This window comes from Triturus cristatus, chromosome 9, assembly GCF_964204655.1.
Source record: "Triturus cristatus chromosome 9, aTriCri1.1, whole genome shotgun sequence".
Taxonomy (NCBI): domain Eukaryota; kingdom Metazoa; phylum Chordata; class Amphibia; order Caudata; family Salamandridae; genus Triturus; species Triturus cristatus.
The window spans coordinates 184,484,734-184,510,240 of NC_140592.1; the positions used below are offsets into that span (position 1 = coordinate 184,484,734).

The following is a 25,507-nucleotide window of genomic DNA, read 5'->3' on the forward strand; positions in this document are numbered from 1 at the left end:
TCGAGTTCTGTTACCTTGTAGCATCAAATATCTCCATGTGCCTTCTTCAACTACATAGTGAAACCCGGGGAAATACATACAACACAGTGGATCGTGACTCAATAAAACTATATGTTGTCTAACCGTCGCCAATCGGCTGCCATTCTGATTGATTGTTTTGAAGTGACTTTTCCACCGTCTGTGACCCATCTGTGGGTTGTGTATTGTAACAGTTTGCAGGGTATAATAAAGCAGGCACACAGACCTGTTCAACATCCTTGAACATAAAAGAAGGGTGAAACATGTTGTAGCAATCGATTTGCAGGAAAGCTCTTTCCGACTTACAGGAAAGCTATTTCACAAAAATCACGCTATTTTATCAACCATAATCATTAAACAAATTACATTTTCCCCTGATTTGTTACTCTGCATAAAGATCAATATATTATTCCATCGTAAACCAGTCTCACAATTTGGTAATAAGTGGAAATGTGTTTTGCTGGAAAGCGAAAAATTCTGCAAAAAGGGAAGCACTTTTTTCTGGAGAAAGAAACAGCGTAAGAGCTGAGTGAAGGCAACAATACCGCCGACTGTGCGCTTCACTTTGATGGCTTCAATTATTCATTTTAGAACACCTGATTGAACTAGCACACAGACGGACATATTCTTTTAAAATTACACGCATAACCATTAGAGATTGAACGAGCACACAGAAGAACATATTCTTTTAAAATTACATGCATAACCATTAGTTAGTACACAAAAAAACTCTCATACTTTTAATACATAATTTTACTACACCCTACTTCTTCCAAATAGCTCTAAAATGTGTACCTGAGCTGGGAAGTAAAATCAACAATCTCTACTGTAATGTACTTTAAAATTAACTTTCTTCAAATGGTTGCACTGAAGACAAGCCTGCACGGTAGGAAAATGCCATCAAACACCTTTACAAAAACAGCCAACTCCTTTTAAACCACACTGACTATATCATTTTGAATGTTCAAACATATTCGAACCATCGTTCAGCATTCAGAAGTTACAAATATAATAACTTTACAACAACCTCACAAGGCATGTACAAAAAGAAGCTTTCACAATAAAAGCTCAGACATTGGTCAGCATATTATTCAAATAATCTGTCTGGAATAATGGTTCTGACGATCCCTTACCGGAGCAAATATCACCATACACATTTACACAGGACTTTGAGATCCTGCTGCCCTCGCTTGAAATCGACCCCAGATTGTCTCATGCTAGAGAGGCTCTCGGAGGCTCCGGGGCGCAGGCTGCCTCTCACCGTCCTCGTGAAAGAAGAAAGGCAGCGCGAGGAGATGCTGGGAGACAGGGCGATGCTGCGCCGATCAGGAGCAGCCTCAGTGGTCCATGCAGGGGGATGGCAGACTGTTCGTGTTACAGACAACGGCTGCACTGAGCTCGCTGTGCAGTGAGAAGGGGCATCTGGTGCATCCCCCCGGTGAGCTGCGATGAGCCTGACTGTTGCGTGCGACCATCAGGGTTCTGATAAGGATGGGCTGCTGTGGGAGGGCGATATAAGTTATACTCCACTCCCCACTGCAAAGGTGATGTCCAATTCTATTGAGCTTGAATATAATTCTAAGGATGCATGTTTAATAAGTTCATTGTGTGACGTATTTGGCATCTTAGTATTCAGAAAGCATTACATTTTGGCTACAATAGCATGAGCATGCTTCTTTATACTCGCCCTCGCACCCTTTCAGCAGGGATGGCACTAGCAAGGACACTCGAGATTCCCCCCAAAGTCACTGCAAAGGTACCTCGCTAAAGGGGCGATGGTAGCCGTCTACTGAAGTGCAAGCCTTCCAAAATGAATAGGACACATGAAGATGCCTCCAACAGTTGGATGAGTGGCCTTGCGGTGGTCCAATCCAGGGGCATGGCCTGCGTGTCAGCCTACCTGTGGCCGTGTGGGGTTCCATTAGACTCCTCCCACACAGACCAGTGAGGCCTAGTGAGCTCCTTCAGTACCCTCCACAAACAAAGCCTGGCATTAGATCATCAAAAGTCTGATCAGTCTTTGCTTCCTCGATGGCCTGCACGTTAGCCTACCTGTGGCCGGGTGGGGTTCCATTAGACTCCTCCCACACAGACCAGTAAGGCTTAGGGAGCTCCTCCAGGACCCTCCACAAACAAAGCCTGGGATTAGATCATCAAAAGTCTGATCAATCTTTGCTTCCTCGATGGCCTGCACGTTTGCCTACCTGTGGCCGGGTGGGGTTCCATTAGACTCCTCCCACACAGACCAGTGAGGCTTAGGGAGCTCCTCCAGGACCCTCCACAAACAAAGCCTGGGATTAGATCATCAAAAGTCTGATCAATCTTTGCTTCCTCGATGGCCTGCGATTGTAATGGGGGAACCTCCTTCCACTGCTAATGTTACACTGGTTTGTGCCTTCAAACCTCTCAAGTGTACCCAGTCTATCCAATCGTTTAAGTGTCTGTAGGTATATGACAGAAGACTACTTCATGAAGATGTATTCACTGAAGGTTCATTGCTATGGACTACAGTGGAAAGCTATATTTAAAAGCCTTAGCCGGAGGGATAGCGCTCAGTGAGCTGAATGTTTGCCACTACAACAAAGCAGCAATGAGCCGGCCACAACTTTGAATCCCAGCAAAAATGACTCAGTGTTCTATCCTCCGAAAGGTTTGCCAATTGAAGACCATGAGTGGGTAGTAGTAACATCTATCTTTTAAGGCACTCATATAGCACAGCTGAGATGCCATATAACAAATAAGTTATTGTTATTAGACATAGTTCTCTATATGTTAATGGACTGGTTACTGAATGGTACTCCTCATTACTCTGAGTTAGGCCTTCCTTATTACAGTCCTTACCTGCATGAGTTTTACCCCTATTACACAGCCTCGCTAATATACAAGCAAAAACCTGCAATCATAGATACTGTTAGACCCAGCAGTTTCGGGCTGGCTAAGACGCATCAAAGTCAGTCAAAACCCACAGTTCCAATAGAATGAGTACGATACACTTGTCCGATAACCTGTGCTCATCCTCTGGTACCTTATCACAGAGCAGCCAGGCTTATCCTCAGGGCTCGAGTGTAAAGCATTCGCACAACACCCCACTTTGCAACACACTGCATTTGCCATAAAAAAGACTCCACACCGTATGTAGAAAAACACTTGTCTTTGTATTACACACATACCCTTAAATCAAAACGAGATACACAATGTATATACACTCTACAGTTATACGCAATTGTCAAACTTCTCTATTGAATCAAAACAAAACACACATTGTACATACACTCTACAGTTATATAAAATTGCTGGTCTTTCCCATTGCAAAAATGTCTAACAGTCACTAGTCTATGACCATGCTCTGTGACCCAGACCCTCAGTCTTTCAACTCTACCAGCCAATGATACACCTTGCCCCTGCTGGAGCCCTGTTGGCTACATAGTTAGAACCATCTAACATGGAAAGAAACAGTTAGTTTTGTCCATCCGAATGCAACCTCCAGGCACCCAACTGCACCTGCACGAGGGTGGGATCGCTCTCCCCTCATAGACAAAAAGGTTGTTTACCCAGGAAGATGGCGCACTCCCCATCAGGAGAAATATTTTCCCCTCAAGCAAAGTTATGACCTGCTGTAGATCCCTGGCAGTCAGCTGCAGATGCCCACAAGGAAAAACGAAAACCCTTGGGTCTCATCACAATGTTTCTAAAAACAAAGCACCCTGTGGTGTAGGTCTAGGGATAGGAAGCCAATGATCTCGGACAGAGGCGGCATTGTCAGGCACTGCCGCCCTTCCAATCTGGAGGCCTGAGACAGTCTCAGCTCCCGGCTCAGGGTCCCCCAAACACCCCTCAGACACCACACACTCTGGAGCACAAGCGAGCAACGGTCCCCTTAGTAGCAAGCATGTGTCCTTTGCACTCTGCAAACTCCCCTGAACTCCTCAATTCCTCACGTCCCACCACCTCAGATGGCTGACTTTGCACACACACTCCTTTCGCACAGCTGGAGGATGGTGTATGCCAGGATGGTCCTTGGCCGAATCATGATCACTTCCCACTGTCTCCACCTCACCCAATGCAGTCCTTACGATCTCATAGAGACAGTGAGATCCTTTGAGTCTCAGGGGTCTTGTTGACAGGAGGCCAGCTCACCAGTCTTCAGAGAGTACTTCGAGCTCCTGGCCACAACAGTTGGCACTAGTTGCAGACCAGCAAGGTTCAGGCAAAATCCACCAAGTGACAGTTCCATTCTTAGAGCACGACAAGCTCCAAGTCACCACAGGTCTATGGATAGTCCAGTTGCAGTCCCTCCTGCCGTAATGATTCCTCATGTCAAAGTCCCAGTATCGAACCAGTGCAGTATGGTTCTGAATCCAAAAGTGTCTCTACTTTCTGAGGCCAGAGCACCAGTAGTTATACCTACAATGGACTTTGAAGATACAATCAGTTCAAAAGACCACCTTTGAAATGCACAGGCCCTCTCTAAATGTTGTCCTGTTCTGCCATCCTACCCTGAGAAGTTTGATCACAATCTTTAGTGGGGCCAAGACATTGCCCCATGGAATGCAGGTGCCAATTCTACCTTCATGTAACCATCCCAGAAAGGCACTTCAGAGTCAGAGGCCCACAGTTTCCCATGAACCACTAGTTTATGGCCCTCTTTCAGGAATACACAGATGTGGCTATTCCCCTGCCACCCAGCTGTGAATTAGGAGCCAGGCTGCCAAGCACACAGAGCCACGCACATCGAAATGCCCACTTTTTCAAAGTCACATTTCCATCACTGATATGTAGAACCTACTCCCACTACGGAGCAGGATTCGCCATTACAACTCAACGATACCAAACACCATACTGCTAGACAGCCTTTCCCTACATCCCCTGATGCTAATTCAATGCGAGAAGCAGGCCCCACCATACTGAACACACCATTCTGTGTCATTCATGACTTTTGCAGGTAATATATATACACCTGCCCAACCTCTTCCCAACAACACACCCTGTCGCCAGGGAGACCTCCGATATAGCAGGAGACATGCAGAACCTTGGCACACAGTTCCGTAAATGCCAAATCGAGTAACAGTGACCTGTGCACACAGGTCTCACCAGGGCAAACCAGTGGCACTATTGATCATCTACCTCCATGGATGGCACAACCAGTGCGACAGGCCCACAGAGGCACATTCGAGATACATGCCCTGGGTGTAGGTCTTACCCAATGACAAGGGACTTACAGCAAACTTGAATCAGGCTATCATATATACACTTCTCCACAGTATGTACATGATGAGCCCAGCTCTTTGACACCATACAATAGTGCAAAAGCGCCCAAGTCCTAAGCTAGCACAGCAAGGTCAAAACATGAGGTCGCTAGCCAAAAGTTTAGGGGAGACCACGCTAACAAAAGCCAGGTCCAACAGATGCCCTCTATTTCATCTTTATGGACCTAAAAGAGAGCTACTTATGATGTGTTTCCTATGAAGCAAAATACCTAACATAATATTCTGCCTTTTGATTCTCCTCTATCTCCTTCGGGAAGGGTGATATGGGGATGGAAAATTGAGGACTGTGGACAGACCTGGACTTGGAGCAATGATTACCAGTAAGTAACTGGGCCATTACCTCCTCACCCATCTTCCTTGTGCTCACCTGCAAGAGTAACTACTAAAGCACAAAGTCAACAAAAAATTCACCCCTATTAAGAAATATAAATGGAATATAAAATAAATGTGTGTGCTCATCAAAAGATTCAGTGCCCAGTAAAGTTCAACTGACCTGACATAGAAATGCAATAATTCTTAACAGATTCCAGGACTCTTGTTCCGAAATCAGAAGAAACACCTCCACCCACTTGGCATCTGTAATGAGTCATAAACGTGTATGACTTAGTCCAATTAGAATCAGCACATATGTCTTTCATGGATGATCCTTTCAAAAATGCCCATGATGTAAACATACCCTAAGTGGATCTGCAATGAACAACCCCCAACCCTCCATTCATAGGCAAGAATGACAATGTGCTTGACCCAGCTGTCTCTGGGAAAGCTTCATCTTTATCCTGGGATGACAATTGTTATAAATAATGAATCCATTTTTCTCAAGAATGCCGTGCTGTCAACATAAAGGAAAATGAACAATGATTGTGTAATGAATGCAATGCTGCTTCCTCATGGAGATTGGAGACATTGCAGATGGGTAGAAAATGGGCAACACTACATCCATAGAATCATGCAAAGTGAATGGAAGCTGAAACAAAACAAAAAGCATGTAGAGTATAATAATGCACCCAATTCCCCAATTCTCTGCCAAGAACAAATAGTCACTTAGAAGACAGCTTAATAAGACAGAAACTTGGTCAGTCTAGGTGAGGTGTGAGACATAGTTGTACATGACTCTGTTGCTGGATGTGAAAATGGGGTCAAGCGGGTGCCCTGCGATGTGACTAGGGATGATAAGGAGATGCTGGAGGCCTTGTTGCTCATGCTTTCCAGGAAATTGGCTGCTTTGGTGTTGTGCGGGGTTGAGGTGCAAATTAAGATCCCCTAGGAACATGTAGTGCTGAGAGTTAATGGCAATCGGGGCAATAAGGTCAGGGATTGCATTGCAGAAGCTGTGGCGTGGTCCTGGTGGTCTGAAGTTGAGATGCTTCATTAGCGAAGTAGAGTCATCAGAGGAGGTCATGCAGCTGATGGTCTCCTTGTAGATGATTGCAATTCTACCTCAGTGTTTGTTGGTTTGGTCCCAGTGTGTATCTTGTAGCCTTCAGGGGTGACAATGGCGATGTCTTGCTAACAGGAAGGGGCTTTGCCAGGTCGCTATGAGGAAGATGATGTCCCGGGTGAGGGATGAGATTGTGTCCCAGATCTCCATGGGGCTTTTGCTGAGTATTTGTGTGTAGAATGCCCTGGAATTGTGCCATGGAGACCTTGGTCAGTGTGGTGGACTTAGTCATGTTTGTGGTGTCTCCAGTGTTGTTTTTTGCTTCGGTGTTGCATGTGAAGCAGCAGGCAGCAGTGTTGACAGGAGAATGGTCCTGTGGGGATGTGCGGCAGCAGTTGTCAATGCACCCGGGAAATAGGGCTCGGAGATCTGCGGTTGTGTAGCTGCACAGGATGGAAAAAACAGGGTTTCAGGTGCTGGGAACCGTTTAGGCATGGACGGGCACAGACATGCTTGCCGTTGGTGCACTGGTGTCGTGCCCGCCTAACATGTCCACTCCTTGGCCACACTGCAGACTCCATTAAGTAGGTCTTGGCAGGATGGAGGGGCTCTGGGAGACAGGAAGCAAGCGGAGGGCTCAGATGAAATGGCAAGAAAGCGCTCAGCGGTGGGAATAGGGAGAAGACCAAAATAAACAGCAAAATTACTTAAAAGTAGTGGCAACAAATAAGTGAACGGCTGGGGGGCCGAGTTAAGCAATTTACAGAGCTTGCACAAAAGAGGCTATGAATGCAGTGTTAAGCTAAGCATATGAAACAATACACTGAAAGATTCAGATATACTTTGACATCCTAAAGATACAAAGTAACAGCGAGAACAGCTAAGCAAAATACATTTTGTTAGGCAAAAGATACAATGTAACAGTGAAGCATCTCAGAAAGACACCTAATACACACAGTGGTATCACAGTAAAACAGTAAACAGAGGAGAAGGAGGAAGCAGAGGTGAGCTAGCACCACAAAACCCATGGGGAGCTGGCACAAAGACCTGCTCTGTATAATATTAAATGCAGCAAATTCATGCCCTTTCATGCAGCACAGCAAGGTGGATTGCTGCGTTGCGTTAAAATTTTATAAATATGGCCTCAGATGTGGACTGCTTTTTCCCATGCACTGAAGGTCCTGGAAACAAGTCCTAGCCTACACAAATTCCATGCACAAACACCCCATCCCACCTGCCACTGCGGGGTCTGGTCACAAGGTCTAGAATTTGGTTAGGTTAAAACAGGCCCTGAGTACATTCCACAAGCACACAGTGATCACTGTATAGTCTTTGGTTGTACAGATTATCATTGTGATTTTCACAGGGGAAATACAAATATTTTAAAATATGGTGATTAGTGAACTGAATAGAGGTCCATATACCCTCAATGACATATGCAAATGAGAATGTGGGTTTGTGAATCTTGGGGAAAAAACTAGAGTGTTTTAAAATCTGTCTGGGACCACAAAACATCTTCCCTGGGGTCATAAGATGCTCTGGTTAAACCCTTCTAATGTTTTTTCAGAGTGGTATATTTAGTGCCTTTTGCCTTACAGTGGCTGCCACAACGAAACATCTCTGTTTTGGCTAGGCAGCTAAATCACTTAGGGGCCTATGCATCAACAATGCCATTTGCGATTCCTTATTAGCGAAAAATAAGGAATCGCTAATAAGGAATAGCAAAAGGCTATGCATGTAGGAATCGCTATTCAAATAGCGATTCCTTAATATTCCTTATTACCGAATCGGTAATACCGAATCGGTAATAAGGAATACCTACCCATTAATTCCTATGGGCTTGGAGGCCCATAGGAATGAATGTAAAGCCAGTCTGTATTAGCGATTCGGTATTACCGAATCGCTAATAGCGGGAGCACTTTCAAGGGTGCCAGGGTGTCAAAAGGACACCCTGTTGCACCCCTGAAAATGATATGTGCACATATGTTGCACACACACATGCTCTAAGGGCATGTGTGTGCGCAACATGAAACTTTGAAAAATGCACAAAAGTGCATTTTTCAAAGTTTTTGCAAATTACCATGCAGTTCATCTTCATGGTAATTTGCTCCCCCTATTAGCGAAATCGCTATTTTTTTAACTTTGATGCATTGCATTTAAGGAATCTCACTTTGGGATTCCTTAAATGCAATCGCTATTTAAGGAATCGGTATTTAAGGAATCCCTATTTAAAGAATCGCTATTTAAGGATTCCTTAAATAGCGATTTCTGCTTTTGGGTTGATGCATTGGGATTGGGTATTTTTTACTTAATACCGGGAGCTATTACCGAATCGGTATTTTACCGACTGGATTTTGGGTTGATGCATGAGGCTGAGTGTACCTAGGTTCTCACACCCGCATTAGACCAATAGATAGAAATGTAACTGTAAAAATTAGGTGATTAGTCAAGGGGAGTGACTACCCACTAAGAGTAATAATCACAGTCATTTTCAGGGTAAATTCTAAAAGTCACTAAATTAACATGAGCTCAACCCTCAGTAGCTATGGCACAGAGAAGACAAGTTAAACTTAGAGCAATATGTAAAGTATTTATCCAGTGTCAAAACAATAATAAGGTGAAAACACAACGCAATTAAAATTCCAAACTGAATAAAAAAAGTAGAGGAAATTTAATTAAATAAAATGACACAAAACAACACAATTCCAATAAGGGGACCCAGAGATATGAACTTTTTAATATTTAAATAATAATAACACCAACCGCGTTCAACTGGACACAGTAGACCAGGACCTAGAAGTGATTTGACTCCAATCATGTGGGAACAATGATTGGATACAGAACCAGGCTAAAACTGGTCATAGGTCTTACCTTGGGACAAAATTGAAATTTGAAAAGACTTTAGCAGAACAAGGAAGCAGGCTGTAGAAAAACAGGGCTCCGCAAGGATTTTGCATCTAGAGATGGTTCCTTGCCGACCTGTTACTTTAGGTGCCTTTGCCCAGTAAAGATTTCTACATTCACATTTAGGGCCCGAGTACAATGCGGTTTGGAAGGCTGACACAAATCAGCAGTCGGAATCAGACTTTGGGGTCCTGTAGCAGCCCCCCTGCACCCGGAGCCTTCTCGATCTGGCCCGTGGGGGGTTCCCATGGGTCCCCCCTTACCAGCCATGAACAGTGTGGCAGGCACCAGGGGGTGCCCGCCACAGGGTGCCCGATTTTCCCCAGCCACCCGTTTCTCAGTGGGAGCCTATGCATTTGGTCAGAACATAGGCTCCCATTGAAGTCAATGGGAGTCAAACCGAATCATATCTGGAAGCATCCGGATGCATCGTACTCGGTCGGTCAGAAACCATTCCCAAACCCATTTCGTCTGGATGATTTCCAAACCGCATCATTCACAAGCCCTATGCAACTTTTTCAGCACTTAGAATAATTCAGTGGGGGAAGACTGCAGGCTGTAGCTGAAGGGGGCTTTACAATGCCTGATTCATTCTCAGTGAGGTCCTTCTTTTACAGATTTGATACTGCAGAGAAGTTCTGTGCAGAGAAGCCTGAATCTTTAGCTGATTGGTAATGGCCCTGTAGGAGTGGCTTGGCAGGTTTGTTCAATCTTCCAGAGGTCATTAATTTGGAATAGTTTCTAAGTCCCAGGTTTTTAGGGGTAGTAGGAGAAGTCCAGCCAGACAAAGTCAAGGGTACCATGACCTCAGGAATAGCACTAGGAGGTCAAGGTATGCTCCAGCAGAGGCCAACAGCAGGTTTCAGGCCAGGTCTAGATGGAACTGGTCAGCTTGGCAGTTGCAGGAAAGGCCTCTTGCAGCTTGATGTACTCCTGTAGCTTGAACAGGAGGTACGCCTTATGACTCTTGGTGTCCACTTCTTTGTACTGGGTACACGAGGAAGCAGGCCCAGTCTTACAGGACACCACCCAGGTCACAGACAGCAGTTCAAGTCTTCTATGGCTGTTCCTCAGGTCTAAAAGGTGGTATGAGGAGGACACCAGAGGAGGTCACATTGGTACCTGGCAGTAGTTTGTAAGTGCGGGCGGCTCCTCGCCCTTCCCTAAACAATGGGATAAATGTTCCCAGAGGTAACCCTACCCAAATTTGCAGCAGTTCCTGTCTGCCATACCGCAAACAATCCCACAGTGCTCCTCTCTGGCTAAACCCAAGATGGAGGAAACCTTCTCCCCTTGTTCAAAGCTCATGTGCCAACCCGGATGTGTGGCCAGTGTAATATGCAACCCCTTCCTCTATGGTCACTACATACCAATTCTGAGGGAAACTCTCCTCCCAATGGGATTGGTGCCTGGATGACACGGGAAACAAACAAAGGGGCATGTCCATGTGTCATCTGACATCTGCTTGTGACAGGGGAGGCTGCTTTGAAGTAAATTAACTACCTAGGAACAGTCCAAATGGTCATCATGCCAGAGCAACAAAAACAACTCTCCACCCCAAGCCCTTTGCCTCTGCTCTAGGAGCAGTTTCCATAACTCATTGGTGTTTGAGCACTCAGAGGGCTGCAGTTAGAGGTCAATGCAAATCAGCCTCCTAACACTTTAGTCACTGAAAAGGTAACTTTCTAAAAGTTTAATAAAAGTATAACAAAAAAGCTGACTAAACAATTAATTTAAAAAGAGTTATTGAATCCAATTTCTAGTTGTTCCCTACCATGAGATAGCATGATTAATATTTATGTTTAATACTTGTTCGCATTGTTTCTTTATGGACCAGACAACCTTCATACAATGGAAATAGCTTTTAAATGAGAGCCACTGCAAAAATATGCTAGCCTTGCATTACTAGAGGCCCTATTTTTGGGTACAACTGCCTGTCTTGAGAGCAACAGGGCCAATTTAGGGATAACTTGTTAATATTCAACATATAATAAATAGACCTATCAAAAGGGTCTTTTGTCTGGCGAAAGTGAAGTTTTACACTGCTTTAGTCAGTCTACAATGGTACACCTGAAGCACTGTTTGGACTGACACTGAAGTGGATGGCCCAATAGTTGTGACTGTCTACTAGAGACATCTAACTCACAGGCCCTGTGCACATCTTTACCATATACCAGGGACCCTATAAGTAAGTTTAATATGCCAATTAGTATTAAGCCAACTTTGTTTAAATGGGGAGCACAGACACTTTATTACTATTTAGCAGAGATAAAGTGTAAAGAATATTTCATCCAGGAAAAAGTCGAGTTTGGAAAAAAGGCAGAAAATCTAGGGTGACCATGCAGAAGAGGCAGGTTTACCTAAAATAACCCCATCCAGATTCCTTTATTTTTTCATTTTTGAATGACAGACTTGGAAAATAAAATATGGTGGCCAAACTATCAAAATATCTGTATTTTCTTTTACCACATGTAACACATAGTTTGTTGGCTTTTTTGCAATAATTGATTAACACATTTATAATAAAACAAAAAAGAGATCGTGGTTTGGACCAGGCTGTTTCTCATCATGCATATTTGGTGACAATCCATCCAGGGTTGTTTGGAGTAGATGCCCCATAAGTGTTCCTATGGGAACTGACATTGAAATTTCAGTATCAATATAAAATCATAAAGTTATAAATTAAGAAATATTTTATTTAAATGTCAATATTAGCATCTTATTAGGGATTGTTTCTCTTGTAGGAACTGATATATATTTGACATGTGTTTACAGAACTCTGTTATGAAGGATAGATGTGTGAGGCACCCTATTTCTGAAAACAAGGATTGTATCCCAATAATAGATGAAGAATTATAAACAGTGTTGATCTCTAGAATGTCTTAGGTGTTAAATAAAAAAGGTTCCCAAGCTTACTATGTGAATGTTTGTGTATGGTAAACCCTAGTATGTGTTTGTCGATTACTTCTGGCATTCTTATAATTGGGGCAGCTGCATGTTACGGTAGTGGTAATGTGTGCTGTACACTCTGTCGGTAGCTAGTTGTTAATTATGTAAATATCACAGCATTTCAAAAGAAACCAGCATATATGATAAAGGGAAAATAGTTGTTATTTAGATCAAAGGAATTTAAAAGAGTGAGTCATGATTGTTAAAAGAATTTTATTTATCATTTAATCTGAAATAAATTTCGAACTCTGATATTAATGGACTAAAATAAACTGTCAGTTTAGAAGTGCTACAGTATTAGATATGTATCACACACAGGGGGGTCTAGACTAGGACAATGCTACGGGATAGAATTCCTATCCTATACTACTACTGTATTGATATAATATAACTCACATGATATATAGGGTAGCAAGTGGAAAAAATGTGGGTAAGAGGACACAGGGCACAACAAGGTTGTGGACGAAAACCCTCAATCACCCAAGGGTGACATGCTTCATCATTGGGTTCCTCCAACACATGGGGACCGCAAGGTACCCCGTGTGGGCTACGACTTTACCCAAGGGGGAAGGAGCAGGAGTGCGGAGCACGTGTTGGATCTACCAACTCAGAATGGTAAGGAGGGGCAGAGTGCAAGAAAAATAGTGGAAAGTGATTTAAAAACTACCTACATATGGGTAACAACTTTATTCTTCCTTCCATCTGTGGTAGTGATTAAAAAGCAAGTGAAAAAATAGGGTTAAATATATATACCCTATCTATTAGTCGGTCAACATGTTTCTGCCTTAGTGAGAGTTAAGTTCTGGGCATTCGTCAGGACCTGTAAACTTTAGTCACTCTGCTAGTGAAGGTACATAAAAAATAAATGAAATATATAAAGGTACTTAGGCCTCTGTGCTTGACCAGGGATATATGTCATCAATGTTGTTGGTCAGAAGGCTCTAGACATCATTGTGTGCATTCCCATTCAACCGTCTACAGAGTCAATCACCTCTGTCGGTTTCACTAAAATACCGCTCTGGCTCTTCTAAATGACTCTGGCGGGAGTCGTGTGTTGGAGAAACCCAATGATGAAGCATGTCACCCTCGGGTGAGTGAGGGTTTTCGTCCACAACCTTGTTGTGCTTTGTGTCCTCTTACCCACTGTGTCACTTGTTGACCTCAATATTTTTGATACTTTAGGTGGATAAGTATCAAGCACTGTATTAGCACCCAATATTGAATGTCTATAATACTATATTTGAAGAATTAAGTTTTGAAACTTATGTACATATGATGATGTGCAAGTCAATATAGCATATCCACTCTTTTCTGTGTATATAAACCCTATATATAGTGTGAGTTATATTACAGTATTAGATATGACATGTTATCAAAAATATTTTATTTTAATGGGCAATATTGGCTGTGGTACCTAATTTAGCAACTTAATGTATTATCAATGTATACCTTTCAAATTAAATACCATAAAAGAGATATGAATCTAAAAACTTTGTTTTGATATTAAATATATTATTTAATACTTTTAATGATCATCAAAATTCTCATTTAATATCTAATGTTTCGTAAACTCAGGGAGATACTGAAAGATACTAATAGCCATTTTTATGTATGATGATGATGATGATGATGATTATTATTATTATTAATTATGGGTATGATTTTAAGAGATGATAAAATATGTCTAGTACATACATGCTTAATTTATTCTTGAAGATCAAAATAATTTTGGCATTTACTATGAGCTATGTAAAAGTAACAGTGAAAAAAACGATGTTTTATGTATCAGAAATTGGATCATTCTTTCTCATGAGAACAGAATGATAAACTTAATCTACAAATAGGTGTAATGGGGATCAACAGTGTTGACTTTAAATATTAGTTAAATGCCTGATCTTCCAACATTATAGACGTTAAGAGCTGAATCGTAAAATCACTCTTAACAATAGTTAATCAATTTCTAATGATTATTAATGTGATGTTAGGATCCCATATCTTAATTAAGTTGTTTATTTCAGGAAACTTTCCATAATGTGTAATTTTAATTGTATTGATTGAAAACATGAGTTGATGAATCTAACTTATATAACTGAAAGATTTATTTTTCTCTTTTATAACAGTTTCCTGTTTCACAACTGAATGAAACACTGGGGATGCATCTACCAATGTGGAGTGCAGGCAATAAGGCCATGGCAAACTCTGATTACCCATACTTTAAAAAAAAACTATTGTCAAGTTTTTTCCATTTGTCATCCTCACCAGCTGTTCTAGGTTCTCTTCTTATGCTTTAGTGTCCTGGGTTGTCTTTCGGTGCACAAATATGCATTGTATAACATTGCAACATTGCTGGACAAAATGTTTTACATTTAAATACACACTTCACATCATAAATGTACTGCTTCTTACCAGAGTGATTCCTATTACTTTACAAATTAGTGCTTAATTTGTGTCAGAGTTTACCAGTACTCAGCAGCAGCATTTATTTCGTAACACAGGTAGATATTCATGAAACTCCACCACGCAGGTGATGCCTGTTGATCTTTAAACAGAACACATTGCCACAGCATTCGTCAACTCAATATGTATTAAAATAACATTACAAACATATCTTGGCCATTCTTATAGCTTTGGGTACCAGCAACATTAAAAATTGTCTCATTTAGGGTTAGTTGGCAGCACAGTTTACAAGCATCTAGCAGTGAAAAGAGGTGAGGTGGAATAACTTTGGGGTCTGGCACTTGTTTATTTTACAAATTAAGTGCTACTTTAGATTGATCTATGAATGTGTACATATTATTGATAATGAATAATATGAGCCTACAAGATTAATGTTCATCTAATAGTACATTTGTGAAATTTAGGTGTCTCAAAACAAACATCTTGTTTAAATATAATTTTCCATCAGGCATGAAAAAATGTTCTTTCTGTAATACATAATTGCAATCATAAAAACTTCAACAATATGTTCAATGTTTGGCAGTGTTGGCAAACAAAAACAGGAATGTTTTCCTAAATTGCATGGTGAAAAATGTTTGGTAATTTAAAATAAATAATTACTTTTGCTTGACATTAGTTATCCATTTAAATGACAATAAAGCTACAAATGACATTCAACAATTACTGCACAGTAAATTCTAAAATGGCATCACAAGAACTCCACTGAATATAAATTAATCTCAAACTTTTGTGGTTTAACTTCTTTTTGATTGAAGAGAATACAGTCTAATTACTGTCAAATGTATCTTAAGTTTTCAGATGTATAGTTAACAGCAAGGTATTATTAAAATGTTGCATAATTAAGCTCTTCAGAATGACTCCCACATAAGATTCATTATTTTCCTCTTCCTAAACTTGCAATATTGTCTTCATTACATCGCTTGTCACTCAAATTACAGGAGTTCTTTTATCTAAGCGTAAGTTGTTTTAATATCCTCAACACCTTAACTTTCTGGATTGAATGTCTATCTCCTTATTTAATAGATACAGTTGAACTTAGAAGTTGTTTTGGGAGTCTTCAATTGGGTTTGAAGAGATTCAAGGGAGAAATTCAGCCTGCAGGAGGGCTCTCAGCGCAAGAGTCAATAGAGGAAAAGTGGAAGCAGTTGTTATAAAGAAAGCAGTGAAAAGGGCAATGTATGTGGTACCGTTTTACAAATGACTTCATCAAAGAAAACACTGAATGGTCAAAGGAAATTCAATATATTCCAATAACTGTTTAACACAAAACTACTACATTGTGATTCAAAACAATGAAATGTGTCAAGTCTGAACAGGTAAATATCTGAGTCATATGAAAAAACCTGACTCATTAGAATTTTGTTTAATGCAACCAATCACCGTATAATCATCATTATCAACAGTCTAGCACTGATAGCAGACAAGGTAGTTAAACAAGGTAGCTAGAAAATAACATGTATGGCTCTACTGGGCCTACCAGCTCTGCCTGCATAATATATTGTAGGATTCTTACAAAACCACTCTTCTCACAGCATACACATATTCAATGTTCCCCTCTCATGCAAATAGACCACAGTTCCCTCAAGCTCGCCAGCATCAGCTCCTCCTCCATAAAGTGATTGCTGATTCCACTGTGCTAAGCAACAGCCCACCCATTTCAAAACACTCCGTCATACTTCAGCAAAATATTTCATAAGGGTGTCACAGCTTCAGGGCTAAATTGAAATATAACCTGCAAGGAATCAGATTATTACTAGCAAGCACAGAGATTGCAGAAGGTCAACTCATCTGCCTAGATGATGGCAAACATGCAATATCCTGCTGAAACAGCTTTAAGACACAGTGCTATTCTGAGAGGTTTCCTTAGAGTGGATACAATCATTCACCAATAATGCAACTAATAGATGGAGCTTTTGCTCTGCATTACTGACACCAAAATGTAGATGATAGCACTGAGTAACAAGGAAAAAAAGACAATTACATTTTTGTTGAAATCAAGTCTGCAAAGACTTCCTTTCTGATGCAGAAAGTAATGTCACTTAGACCTAAATACCCCACCCCAAGTGAATGAAATGTGTTTGTGTGCACATGTGTTGCAAAGACATCCTGGGCTCCCCCATATTTTGATGACTGGTACTGGTGGTAACTGACTCTGAATAGCCCTGTGCTCTGTCTAACCAGGCCTTGGGCCAGTGCTATCCTGAAAACACACTTAGAAGACAGTGAAAACACCTACATACACTAGGGTGCACTATGGTATAGGGAAACCCTATGATTGGCTTGACCCCCCCCCCCCCTTCAAGCACTTTTACAAAATAGGACAACTACCATTAAGTCCCTAGTATATAACAGAGCAAGGAGGTTTAGAGGCCAGCAGCCCTTTTTGCACTTGCATGTGTGAACTGCTAAGGCCTGAAGTTAGTTTAAATGAAGCCTTGGGTTGCAGGACTGCTTTTAACATGTAGATTGTGTCCAAAACCAACTTTGGTGTTTGGGGCACCTACACATTAATAAATTACAATATTTTGGCATATTAGGTACCCTCAGGGTCTCCCCTAGGTGTCCCAATTGGGGGGATCATATATTTATGAGGAGGACCTTTTAAAAACGGGTTTTATAGGCCTTGGGTTTAGTGAAATTGCACATTTCTCTTCCCACATTGTAGTACAGTGCTTCCCAAAATAGATTTTTGTGCTAAGAGCGCTGTGGAATGAGGATCTGCAATACGTTTACATATTCAGAACCCCTGAAGTCTCCCGTAGGTGTTCCAGGGGTAGGGGTAGTCCTGTAGATATAGACAGGTTCTTTATAAAAGATGTGTCATGAGCCCTGGTGTTGGAGAAATTGCCCATTTCATTTTTTTCTTTTGCAGATCCCCAGCCACATAGGTTAAAATGGCAAGAAGATATTAATCAATAATTCTTACCAGGAAAACCCCACAAAATACAATTCAAGGACTTACTAGAATGGTACTGATAAATCCAACAATATACTATTGTTGAATTTATCTTAAAATGTACAGACAGGAAGTTATAAGACTTTCTTGTCTGTAAGCCAAAATTCAGCCTTCCAGTGATCTTCCATGATTGGTCAGAGTTAAGTGGATTAGCCAGGCTGCTTTGATGAGGTGATAAGTAGCCCCTGGGTTTAGACAGCCATTTTGGGAGAAGAGGATTCTGCTATATAGGAATGCCCGAGCAGGAAGAGGGGTCGTAAACAATGATCTTCAATAGAAGGAGGAGACAGGAAGAAGAAGCCAGTTTCAATTACACCCCTACTTTTCGAACTCAGCCAGATGGCAGGCTTAAGAAAGGAATGCGCAGATGCCAGGGGAGGGAGAATATGGAGATGAGCCATCCTGGAGGTTGGTTTAACCAGCTCTTGCCTCTCAGCTGGAACTTCAGCCATATTGAATTTTGGAGAAATGGTGGCTTTTTGGAAGACCAATGTGGCACACTTTGAAATAAATGGTCATGCTCTGGGTAGCTGCCTGCACCTCACTGGACAGAAGTGCCCTCCTGTGTGACCCCAGGGAACACTGAATAAGTATCTAAGAGGAGCAGTGTCTCTCAGATCTGCTGCTTGACACTAAAGAAAGAAGAAGGTTCCATGCTCGAAGTTTGATTTGCACCAACCAGGCCCAGCACTCTGACTGACTGCACCTGCTGCACAATCTGCAACTACAACCCTGTGGCTCAAACCTGCTACGAAAGGAGTAACGAGTGGACTCCCTGCAAGCTACAGGTTAACAGAAATCACCTGGACCATAGCCACCAAGAATCCCAGCTTGGAGTACAACCTGTAGATTTGAAAGGGTTTTGCCCAATTGAATTGTGGGAATGGAACCCCCAAACTTTCAAGAACCATATGGGAGCTTCAAGACCCTTGGAGTATGTTTTGGACTCGTTGGAACCCTCAAAAGTAACTTCAGGAAAAAGTTCCAGACGTTTGAAGAACTTTGAAGCTACTTTGGAAAAAAGCTCCATAAGTGGACTAACTCGGCCTGGACAGCCAACTGCTAGCCAGCCTATCCTCCATGTTAGTCCCACTGGAAAGCTCTGGAGGTCTGACTTCAATGAGTTTGACTGGGAGCTTGTCGCAATGCAAGTCGGAGAACCTTTACCGAATACTGACTGACTGAAAGCTTTGAGGGACACGGGGAAGAAAACGTCCAGAACAATTTCTAAGTCAGAAGGTAGAAACTTCAACCAAGACCTACCACGAGGGGCAGCCACACAGGGCTCCATCATGGTCTGCCTGGAACTTTTGACTTTGTCCCGTTCTAGCACGATCCGATGTCCTGATAGGCACAGTAGGCTTCTATGTGCTGTACAGTGCTAAATCTTTAAACATTCATATCTCCGGTTCCCTACATTGGATTATTTTTGTTTTGATGTCAATTTAAACATAAACATATTTCTTATTTTTGTAAATTGGTGATGGAGTTTTATTATGTGTTGTGTCTTAATTAGCTACTGAATTGATGTTTTTAAATGCTTTACATACCTGTCTTTGAAGTTAAGTTTACCTGTTTGCAGCCTAGCTAACAAGGGTTGAGCATGGGAATAATTTACTGAGACCTATTTTGAGCCCTATATTGTGGTGGTGGCCTTATTGCCAGTGGTAGATAGACATTTACCACTACTAACAACCCACTTTCCAACAACATGGACTAATGCTATTTTATCTAGACTGGTATTCTAAAAAGATCTAATTGAACGTACAAAATTGGACACCTCAAATGACCCTCAACATTCAAAACCATAAATCAAGAAAACGTAACCAAACACAACACTGTAGGCAGTTAAGGATTAATTAAAGCATCTCACTCCATGCAATGTGTTTACCGGAGCAAAGGGTCAGGGTTACAACCCATGCTGGTCCCCCAACAAGCATAGTCAATCTACCAACAGAAGTTCAATTGGTAAAACAATTAAAAGAAGTTGTGGCAATGCTAATAGGTCTGACTTATGAAAGCACTTTCAAGCCAGAGCTAAAAATCCAGGTATATTACTGACTGCCCTTCTACCTGTCTGTGCTGCTGCCAGAGAGAAACGACTTACATTTTCTAGTTATCTGAGACATTTTATTAGCATTGCAATTGCATATGTGTGCCCCTAAATGTTCATGCTCAGGCAGTTGGATAAACAAATTTTTTTATCATAGCTATGTGGAGAAGAAGCACTTTTTTGTGGAAGCACACAACTTCTGTCTGCCGAGTCGAAACATGCACTCCTGGCTCCCAACATGTGGGTGCAGCTAAAGCCCCTCTTCTGTTGACAGTCAAGCCAGGCCATAACTAATGGATAGTCAAATATTTTTTTTTAAACTGAAGTGAAAAGCCAAGCAAAGTGTGCCTCCCCAGCTTCCCAAACAGGGAGAAGCTTGTCAACTCTTAGACAAGACACATACTGAAAACAAAAGCTTTAAAACAAATTATGAACCTTTCATCACAATTTTACAATTCTTCAAAGTATATAAAGCACTGTATATAGTTTAGTGTTACATTTTACAACATATGCCCCCTGATTGGCACAAGGACGTTTCTGTCATGTTTTAAAAGCATACTGCCATTCAAACAAAAAAATAACAAGTTTAAATATATCCTCAATCAAAATACTGTGATTATATGTACTAATTGTGCCATCAATAACAGAGTTTCAATTGTAGTGATCAGTCCCCCCAAACATAAGCTTATCATTTTCTGAAAACAAGTATTGTTCCAGTAATATTAGTCTGAAAAAACACCTAGGGGCATATTCACAATGATCTATTGCCGAGTCAACGGCACTTTATCGCAGCCAAAGTAGAGATAAACTTATCTCCCTAATCACAAGTTGGTGTTAACATCCCACAGCACCAGTTTACCCGTGATAGCAGCCGCAAAAAACATCGCCACAGATGACCCCCACAACTATCGCTAATGAAATGCAGAGTAGGTGTTCCCGTGCCAAAAGCCGCGCCGGCACCACTCCACAGCATTCAAAACGACCAACCAAATCTGTGATAAGAACACAAAACAGGCGATAAGGCGCATTAGCAGCAGGAAAATAACACCTGCTCTGATCTGGTGCAAAGTTGGACCACAGCCTGCACCACAAAAGGGAGCCCAGCCCAGAGCCACACCTAAAGAACAACAGATGCACCTGGGCAACTGAACATGCAGCCCAAAGGGCCGAAAGGGCAACAACACCCGCCGCCACCACCCCCAGGACCCCCCCTCCCCGGCACCCCCGACCAAAGACATGCCACATCAGCTACACCTAAACATGTACAAAATAATCTGCATGATGTCGCACAATCACAACTAGTGACATGCATGTGTCGTCACAAAAATGAGCATCACACATTCACTTTTGAAGCAACAAATGAAAATGTATTAAAATGAACACTGAAATGAAATGAAGACACATGGCGGCTCCCCTCGGGACAATCCGTAGGTCACAGCCTGCAAGACAAAAATCATGATGAGAAGGTGTGTCCTGCGCACATCAAAGGACAGAGAGAGAGCGAAGGTGAGAGAGAGGAAGAGATGGAGAGAGAGAAGAAGAGAGGGGGAGAGAGAGAGAAGAAGAGAGGGGGAGAGAGAGAAGGAGAGAGGGGAGATAGAGAGAGAAGAAGAGAGGGGGAGAGAGAGAGAAGCGAGGGGGAGAGAGAGAGAGAAGAAGAGAGAGAAGAAGAGAGGGGGAGAGAGAGAGAGAGAGTGCCGCCCCTGCGCACCCAGGCCACACTGCTCACCTGCTGCCACCGGTGTGTCTCCAACCACTTGTCTGTATGTATTGCAGTTCACCAGGTCACACATCTGAGACAGACCCATCATCTGAAACAGAGTTCAGATACATGATTGGCACAGTACACACATTTGCACAAGACAACATCGCCTGCCCGCCCATGCACACCCAGGCAGAGGCCCCCCAGCCCCTCCCGCCTCCCATCGGAGCATGCCTGCCCATGCACACCCAGGCCTCACTGCTTACCTTCCGCCACCAGCGTGTAGACAAGAGGTCCCAGCACGTGCTGCTGCAAACCACAAGCCAGGGCCTGCAGACATGGCACCCTCCACATCATGCAGCCACATTCCGCAGGCCCCCAGGTCCCACGTTTGGTGCTGGGTCTTGATTACTCCATGGCAGAGGACATACCAGTGCACCCGGCCTCACCGCAGGCTGCACACCTGCTCAGCCCAATAGGTGGCACTAACTCTGTGATCCCGGAAGTGACGCCACGTGGCGGTAGGCCCGCGCTGCCCGCTGGCTCTGGCCTACACTGAAGTCCAGCAGGGCACACAAAACCTGAGCAGTCCGGACCGCCAGGACGGGGCATCATCGCAGGCTGCACACCTGCTCAGCACTTAAGGTGCCCCTACCTCAGTGCACCCAAAGTCACAGTCCCGTGGCGGGGTGCCTGTGCCAGCCCCAAAGCTTTGGGTGCCACTAACTCTGTGCAACCCCAGTCAGCACCACATGGTGGTAGGCCCGTGACAGCCGCAAGGACTCGGGTGCCACTAACCCTGTGTGCAACAACTCATGGGCCCTTTATGATTAAGAACCTTGGAGCATCTGTCATCCAGTCACCACCGGCAGAGGGAAATGTGACGTCGTCGGCCCCTTATGTTGGCGGAGTCACATGGCCTGTGACGCCTGTGCCGGATGGGTGTGGTGTGTGTGCAAACCTGCCCTCAGGGAGTGGCTGTGACATGCTGACAACTAGACCAGTGACCTGCACACCACCAGCGAGTACGCCTGTGACGGGTAGCAATGAGGGCCCCCCTCGGAGCGTAAGCTGAGGGGTCTGGCCTGCCGTATGCTGGACCAGCGCAGGGCTTGCAACAATGACTCGTGGGCTCTGGGCGTGGTTCAGTCCATTTCCGGACATGGATGTGACAGATGCGTGTGTCCCTGTTGTAGTGTCCACGGCACCCTGTACACAATATGCAATGTAGCACCCTCTGACTGGCATCCCACAGGATGAGCATCATTGACGCAAGGGAAATCACTGTCCCTACATTCATCCACACATTCATACATGAATGATGAAAGACATAACACAACAGTGCATTACTGGATGTTTATTGCACATCCAGTGTAGTTTTGCAGCTGGAGTGGTACATGGCAATGCCAAGCACACTACACAATATGGGCCCGTGGAGGGCCAGCCAGAGTCCATCGGAGATGACAAGTACTGCGGAAGAGGAAGGGTACAGTCCGCAGTCTGGTTGCCGTGTCATTGATCATCAAACACGAAATGGCAGTCCATGTCGCTGTCCAAGGTGAGTGCATCGGAGTGAATCAGGGGTCAGTGAAAGGTTATGGGGCCATGTGAGGCACCAAGCAGAAACAGGCCAGGTGGGGCAAATTAATGCTAATGCCTCCTGATCACAAACCCATCCACGTCCTCGTCCCTGGATATGTGCTCTGCCCCACCTGTGGGTGTTGCAGTACCGGCTGAGGCACTGTGTGCCACTGACACATCAGGTGCCGGAGTGGATACGTCTGCCACACTGTGAGGCAATGCACACCAGGGGGCGTAGATGTGGATGGTGTGGGGGCAGCAGCATTCATCATCGCCACGCCTTGTGGCAGCAATGCCATGATGAGGATCTGCAGAGCATGGTAGATCCCAGCTACATTTCGCTGGTGTGCAGCGGTGGCTGCCATCCTTTCCGCCTCCATCTGCACCATGTCCCCAATGTGCCAACTCACGGCTGGTATCACTGGAGTCCCTCTGAGCAGACAGGTGTTCTTCTCTCTGCGTCATGACTACAGCGATGTCAGTCAGGGCTCGTTGGAGACCATGGAGCAGGCCTAGACACCCATGGATGGTGTCCAGTTTGGTAGCCATGAGGTCGAACCCCACCCACACCTGCTCAGCCGTCTCCCTCTGGCCCTCCAGCACATGGCTTTGGAAGGCCGTGTGTTGTTCCTGGGGGTCTTGTGAGACTGTTGGGCCGTGGGTGCCTCCTGCTGGGTAGTTTGGGTGGTGGGTGGCGTCTCCTCGATGCAGCTGGGCAGCCCTGATCCTGGAGGTGAGTCGCAGATGATGTCAATGATGTCTAGGAGGGCTTGTGCGTTGAGCTGGGGTTGTCCTTCTCATCATCAGTGAAGAGTGGCTGGGACTGCTCTCCAGGGGGTGTTGATGATGGCCCAGCAATGTGAAGGGGAGATGGTGTATTGCAATGTGTCCACATGTATGTAGTCGCATGGTACATGTTGGCATTCAGACTTCATGTCATTGTACATTGTGACAGTCTATAGATCTCGGAGATGACCCAGAGTCATTGAGGGTGTGCACTGTGCTCTGTTTGATTGTGCATGAGTGCCATCGTGGCCATCTCCACCCGTCCCGCCAGTACCTGATGGTCACTCACCCATTTGCGGTTGTGATGTGTCCTGTCGAGCAGTGCCCGGTCCCCCGACTCCGGCCAAGTATTCACACTGATGACTGTCGACACCAGCTCTTCCATGTCATCCAGCATGAGCTGTGGCACTGGGCCCCCACATCCAGTCTGCATTGCTGCCTTCTGGTTGGCTGCGAGTTTCTCCTTGATCTTTCACTTGATGTAATTCCATTATCTCTTGACCTCGTCCATTGTCCTCTTGTGCTCTCCAACAGCATTCACCTTGTCCCCGATGTCGCGCCATGTTCCATTTTTGGTGCCCAATGACACGTTGGAGGTGACGAACAGTTGTTGATGGTGTTCCATCACCTCCGTGACTATGATCCTGTTCGCCTGCGGACTGAACTTCGTCTTCCTCTTCTTCTTGTCCTTGCCCTTCCCTGTCCCCGAGGTCCCAGGCTGGTCGTCCGGGGTGCTTGTGGGGTTGCGCTTGTCCTCTGCACCTGCTCCGACTGCCTCCATGGTGCTTGAGTGTTGGTCAGTTTGTGTTTGGGTGTTTTTTCTACTTTTATGGTGATTTTTCCTGCCTGTGTTGCAGGCCTGGCGCTGCTTATTGCTGATTTCCTCATCGCGCTTTGGCCCATCGCAGGTTTTTTCGCATTGGGGTTTGTGTTTCTATCTTCATCGAGGTGGTTGTATCGTGGGTATTGGCCGCAGTTTCGGCAAACTATCACATGGGGCCGCCTTGTTGTGAATTCCACGTTGACATGGGGTTATTTTCCCGCGATATGCTGCGATGTGTAAAGTTGCGTTAACATTTTTTGGTGATGTTTAGCGCACGTTCTTGTGAATATACCCCCTAGTCTGGCCAAGCACCACAGCTGCCTACAACACCTGTTGTTACAAGTGTAATAGTCGGTCCAGGATGGGGACACACGGGCAGGTTATGTGCAGGCACAAAACCTACACATTTGGGTGTTCACAAAACATGTTCTGAGCCTTCCGACCCTAGGAAAAAGGAAATAAATTAATCACTATTAAATGTGTGAAAAGGAAGGGAACCCGTCCCCATAAGAAACAAAATGAGGGTGTGCACTTGCGCTGCTGGCACTGTCGATTTCCTCATTGGCAAATATCCATGTGTACATTTTTTATATGAGAATTTACTACAGAATTCCAGAAGTATGCCTGGAAACT

General features: G+C 43.9%; 1 protein-coding gene across 2 annotated transcripts in view; it reads right to left on the reverse strand.

Moving 5' to 3' along the window:
• SYNPR (synaptoporin) overlaps positions 1-25,507 on the reverse strand; it is a 686,271-nt gene that overhangs the window by 211,331 nt on the left and 449,433 nt on the right. The window contains exon 1 of one of the 2 annotated variants that reach the window (XM_085624708.1): positions 1,152-1,488. The exons of the other annotated variant lie outside the window; for it this stretch is intronic. Coding sequence (XP_085480834.1) covers positions 1,152-1,175 — 24 coding nt within the window. The 5' untranslated portion in view covers positions 1,176-1,488. Of the gene's footprint in view, positions 1-1,151; positions 1,489-25,507 lie in introns of those variants that run through there. 2 annotated transcript variants of the gene reach the window in all.